The following is a 6,000-nucleotide window of genomic DNA, read 5'->3' as shown; positions in this document are numbered from 1 at the left end:
ATGAGTTAATTTTATGTGTAAAAGTCATTTATTTGTATGTGAAAAATGTGTAGGGTGTAGTTTACTATTTGGCCACAAGATGGCCACAGTAACTTTTTGTTTTAATGCGACCTCCAAGCTTCCTTCCGGAAGCTTGGAGGAAGTATAATGAGGCTGGACACGTGAGTTTTTTCTCACAATGATCGCGCTGCCCATAGGAGAGCAGCGGATCATTGCGGGGCTTAGATCAACGAACGGGAATGGATTTTCCCGTTCATTGATCTCTGGGCGAGTGGGCGGCGGCGTGTTTACTAGCGGCGGGCGGCGTGTTTACGAGCGGGAGCGCGGACAGCGTCGGGAACGCGGAAAGTACGTATTTCTCCGTCCCTGGTTGTTAAAGGATGGAAAAAGGGGCGGAGAAATACGTACGTGCGGGGGTAAAGTGGTTAAACTGGCCCTGTATGTATTCTGTCTGAACACAAGGTAAAAGAAAGTAAAAATCAGAAAGTACATTCCACTAAAAACATGTTTACAACTGTGTGTACGGAACTGTATAGTTCTTTCTTTGACAGATGATTAACAGTACATTGCTGCATAGCTACATTTTTCATGAGAGTTGCGGGAGTGGCTAGAGGTGGATCTTTTTCTTTTTTTCTTTCAGGTGAGATCACCTGAAAGCAGCAAGTAGTGTGCATGTTTCTCAGTGCCAGAGACAACAGCCGGGAAAATGCCCAGCTATAATAATATGGGACACCGAAGAAAACATTATTTCAGCAGAGTAAAATATGCAACTGCTCATCTACTAGATTAGCATAATGACTCAATTCTTCATTAAGGTTTTTCTTCCCTGCTGGTTTTGGACTCCTGGAGCACTAATAGAACTTGAAGGTAAGACTATTTGTATACGGTTACATTCTGATTTTGATCCATGAAAGATAAATTACTGATCTGTAGATTATATTTTTCATTTTCTAGAGCTTTGCACAAAATGGCCACAAAAAGTTATTTTTTGAAAATTTGTAAATGGTAAAATGTTGACACAGTAAAAAACAAGAATTGCAGTATACATGCGGTCCACTACTTAAAGACATATTCCTTTCTGAGAAGTTGTTTCTATGTTGAGTCATATGTTATACATAGTGAAATGTGGATACATGGTTTACTTTTGTACTATTCTGGATCTGGACACATAGCATAAACAATGTTTTTTGCTAGTTTTCAAGGTGCTTTTAATGAGGGTTAAAGAGAACCCGAGGTGGGGTTCTGACAATGCTATCCACATACAGAGGCTGGGTCTTCTTATATTGCCCAGCCTCTGTTGCTATCCAGATCCCCCTTAAGTTTGCCCTGCGCTCTGCTATCCCCCATAAATCACAGCCGTGCTGCCGACACACAGTGTGTCACAGCGGGCTGTGTTTACCTCTGTACTGTCAGTCTGTGTGCTCCCCTGCCTCCTCCATTGCTCCTGTCCCTGCCCGCGTCCCTTCCCTCCCCGCTGAATGGAGGGAAGGGACGCGGGCGGGGACCGGAGCGATGCAGGAGGCGGGGGGAGCACGCAGACTGACAGTACAGATGTAAACACAGCCCGCACAGCGTGGCTGTGATTTATGGGGGATAGCAGAGTGCTGGGAGAACTTAGAGGGATCTGGATAGCAACAGGGGCTGGGCAATATAAGCAGACCCAGCCTCTGTATGTGAATAGCATTGTCAGAACCACACCTTGGGTTCTCTTTAAGGTAGCCTGCCTGGTCACACACAATACAATAAAAGATTTCATTTTATTGAAATGTATAAATCAACTGCTGGTGCAGAAGCATTAAAGCATTTTGTTTGTTTGTTTTTTTAATCTGAGTGAGAAATCTGATTGAATTTCCCCTTTTATCAAAGACGTGTGATACTTTGATTGTAATTCTCAAGTTCAAAATAAATATAAATGAAGTATAAATTGTATTGTGTGTGACCACCCTTAAATGGAACCTGAACTGAGAAACATTATTTAAAATAAACATATGAGGTAACTTCAAATGAACATTACATAGTTACCTTGCCATCAGTTCCTCCCAGAAGCTCACCATTTTCTTCTAACAGTGATCCCTTCCAGTTCTGACAACATTTTGTCAGAACTGAAAGATATCAGTTGCTGTCAGTTATATACCAGTTGTTGTCAGTTATAGCTGAGAGGACAACTGACGTACCAGGTAATGTCCATGTTTCCCTATGGCTCATGTAGGCGATATTACAGTTTAACAGTGTGCTGACCAGAAAACTGTTATGGAGTAATGGCCATTTTCAAAATGGAGGACGGAGAATTCCTTTGATCACAGAGGACAAACAGGACGCGGGACAGGAGAAAGAGATTGAGGAGTAGACTACACGGGAAGTATGTATGACCTGTGTATGATTATTTTGACTTTTAATTTACAGTTCAGGTTTTCTTTAACCACTTCCTGACCGCCCACTACACAGGGGCGGCGGGGAAGTGGAGCCCTGCAGGACGGCCTCACCCACAGAGGCGGCAGTCCATTTAAGGGCATGGGCGGAGCGATCGCGTCATCCGTGACGCGATCCTCCGCCCGGGATCGAAGCACGGGCATTTTGTCTCCGCTCGCCGGCCACTTAGCAGAGCCGGCGAGCGGAGGAATCCGCAGGATCCACCAATCAGGGAGTATAAGGCACTTTGTTAGGTAAACAAAGTGCCTTATACGTGCTTCCTCCTCGCCTCGTGGTCTCATTGTTCCAGAGACCACCAGCGAGGAGGAAGCACTTTGTAAGTGACACTGCACGCAGCTTGATTTTGCCCACAGCCTCCCTGATCACCCACCCCAGGCCTCATACCCCCCCTGATCACCCCAGCAGACCCCTGCCCAGCACCCTTGCACCCCTGCAAAACCCCCACCCCCCCACCTGCCACTAACTAGCGACGCTGCCCCTTAGTTTAGGTCCCTAACTGCCTCCTAGTCACCCCTGATCCCCCCTCCCTACCTTTAGATCACCCCCACACCCCATCCCAGACTACCCCCCTGTATACTGTATACATTTGTATACAGCTACATTACCCTCTGATCCCCCTCTGATCCCCCTCTGATCACCTGTCTATCACCTGTCCATCAGCCCTCAGCACCCCCACCCATCAGAGCAGACCCTAACTGCCCCGCGGGGGTAACCGATCACCTGCCCAGGCCCTCGATTGCCCTCGTACCCCCCTTCTGATTACATCCCCTGCTGTTTGTTTACATCTGTCCTCCCCAGCAATCACTAACTGATCTTTGATCAGTAACCCCCTGTGTCTGCCTCTCATCAGATCAGGACTCAGTCTGCCCCGTGCAGGCTCCTGATCAACCCCCCATCCCCTCAAATCGCCCTCAGACCCCCCCCCCCCTAATCACCGTCCAAGTGCATTGTATTTGACTGTGCTGCGCTTGTATTCGATTGTGCTGCGCTTGTATTCAATTGTGGTGTAATTGTATTTGATTGTCCCGTGATCGGCTTCGATTGCCCCGTGATTGTTTGATTGCCTGAGACCCCACTTCCCGCCACACCCAACCCCACCCTCCCCCCCACCACACCCAACCCCCCCCCCCCCCCACCACCACCACCTCCAACCACCACCTTCCGAGTGCATCAGATTTGCTTGTGCTGTGATTGGAGTCGATTGTGCTGTAATTGTATTTGATTGTCCCGTGATCGACTTCGATTGCCCCGTGATTGTTTGATTGCCTGAGACCCCACTTCCCGCCACACCCAATCCCACCCTCCCCCCATCACCTTCCGAGTGCATCAGATCTGCTTGTGCTGTGATTGGAGTCGATTGTGCTGTAATTGGATTTGATTGTCCCGTGATTGTTTGATTGCCTCTGAGACCCCACTTCCCACCAACCCCAATACCTCTCAAATACTCCCTTTTTGCTAGGTAGGTGCTCTTTTTTTCTGGGTAGTCTCGGAGGAAAACCCCATAAATTTAGCAATCCAAAATGGCAAGAAGGGGGCTTTCCGATGACGAGGTATACAGGTACATGGACCAGTCGGATGAGTTCTTTTGGGAAGAATCATCCGTCGAATCTTCCGGGTCCAATTTTGAACCTGTAGAAAGCAGTGGTTCCCTGACCGATACTGATGACGAGGCTATGGTCCCGGCTAGAGCCAGGCGTACCAGACCCCAAGTCGTTAGACCGCAGGTGGCGCAGGATCCGCCTCAAGGGCAGCAGGGTGGTGCTAGCGCTGTTGATAGTTTTCTTGGTGAGGCAGGCACCAGCAGCGCAGCATCTCCTGGACTTAGTGCCAGTGCTTCCGTAGACCCTGACGAAGTGGTGAGCGTCAGCATGGAAGTTGAAACTGGTACGGTGGCAAGTGCAGTAGTACCCCCGTCGCAGCCACCAACAAGAAGACGGGCCCGTAGTACCCATAGACTCCCAGAGGTGCTGGCACAACCAGATTGGCAATCCCCTGATTCCGCCGCACCCGTAGTGCCCCCTTTCACTGCCCAGTCTGGAGTCCAGGTGGCGACAGCTCATCTAGGAACGGCCCTAGACTTTTTGCAGCTGTTCATCACCCAGGTTCTCTTGGACTTAATTGTGGTTGAGACCAACCGTAAAGCCACACAATTCATCACCGAGCACCCGGAGAGCATGTATGCCCAGCCTTTCGGGTGGAAACCAGTCCAAGTTTCCGACATTAAAATCTTTTTGGCCCTTATCCTTCACTTGGGACTAATGAAACAGAATGTACTGCGGTCGTATTGGTCTACGAACCCAGTAAATCATGTTCCCTTGTACCCTGCTGCCATGTCCAGGACACGATTTGAGTCCATCCTGCGCTTCCTGCACTTCAACGACGACAAAACCTGTCATGAAAAGGGCCACCCTGCTTATGACCGGCTCCACAAAATTCGGCCCCTCATAGACCACCTGTCATCAACATTTGCAGATGCTTATATCCCTGAACAGAACATCTGCGTAGACGAGTCCCTCTTACGCTTTACCGGGCGCCTTGGCATCAAACAGTACATCCCAAGCAAGCGCGCCCGGTATGGGGTGAAACTGTATAAGCTCTGTGAAAGGGCCACAGGCTATACATGTCGTTTTAGGGTCTATGAGGGAAAAGACTCAAAATTGGAGCCGGTCGGATGCCCTGACTACCTGGGGAGCAGTGGAAAGGTTGTGTGGGACTTGGTGTCACCCTTGTTCCAGAAGGGGTACCATCTTTTTGTGGACAATTATTACACAAGTGTGGCCCTCTTTCAGCACTTAAAGTTAGAAGGAATCCGATGCTGTGGCACTGCGCGGCCTAGTCGCCAGGGCTTCCCCCAACGGCTCGTTACCACCAGACTTTTACGGGGGCAGAGGGTCGCCTTGCGTACTGAAGACCTGCTCGCGGTGAAATGGAGGGACAAGAGCGACGTTTACTTTCTGTCCACCATTCACACAGACACGACAGTCCAAATTCAACGGGCAACTGCGGTCATTGAAAAGCCCCTTGTCGTCCACGAATATAATGTCAACATGGGAGGGGTGGACTTCAATGACCAGAGGTTAGCGCCCTATTTAGTTACCCGGAAAACAAGACGCTGGTATAAGAAAGTGTCTTTTTATCTGATTCAATTGGCAGTTTACAACAGCTTTGTTCTCTACAGTAAGGCTGGGAGAACTGGATCTTTCCTCCAATTTCAGGAAGAGATCATTATGGACATCCTGTATCCAGGAGGTGCCAGCCCCCCCCCCCCCCAGATGCAACTAGCCGACTGCATGGAAGGCATTACGCCTATCAGCTTCCGTGTGCCCCAGGTCAACGCATCCGAAGAAAACGTTGCCGTGTCTGCAGCAGGGCTGGAACAAGGAGTGACACCGTTTATTATTGTCCCCGCTGTCCTGACCAGCCTGGTCTATGCGTAGGGCCGTGTTTTGAGAGGTACCACGAGCAGGTACACTATTAGAACCTAGGGAACTCCAGACACAGGAGTTGGCACACACTCAGTGGTCTTTCGCACATTGTCGCAGGGAGAGGAGAGGTAAGCTTGAAGACCAA

At 49.3% G+C, this 6,000-nt stretch overlaps 1 protein-coding gene across 1 annotated transcript in view; it reads left to right on the top strand.

Annotated features, from left to right (window-relative positions):
• The first annotated feature begins 680 nt into the window (after positions 1-680).
• The window catches only part of LOC137571710 (receptor-type tyrosine-protein phosphatase eta-like), a 79,741-nt gene continuing 74,421 nt past the window's right edge, over positions 681-6,000 (top strand). Inside the window, exon 1 of the mRNA XM_068281260.1 lies at positions 681-867. Within this exon, the coding sequence (XP_068137361.1) occupies positions 795-867 (73 nt within the window). The 5' untranslated portion in view covers positions 681-794. The remainder of the gene's footprint in view (positions 868-6,000) is intronic.

This window comes from Hyperolius riggenbachi, chromosome 4 (genome assembly GCF_040937935.1).
Source record: "Hyperolius riggenbachi isolate aHypRig1 chromosome 4, aHypRig1.pri, whole genome shotgun sequence".
In the NCBI taxonomy this organism is placed as follows: domain Eukaryota; kingdom Metazoa; phylum Chordata; class Amphibia; order Anura; family Hyperoliidae; genus Hyperolius; species Hyperolius riggenbachi.
The sequence above is the reverse complement of the archived record's forward strand: the minus strand, read 5'-3'. Positions and strand labels throughout refer to the sequence as shown.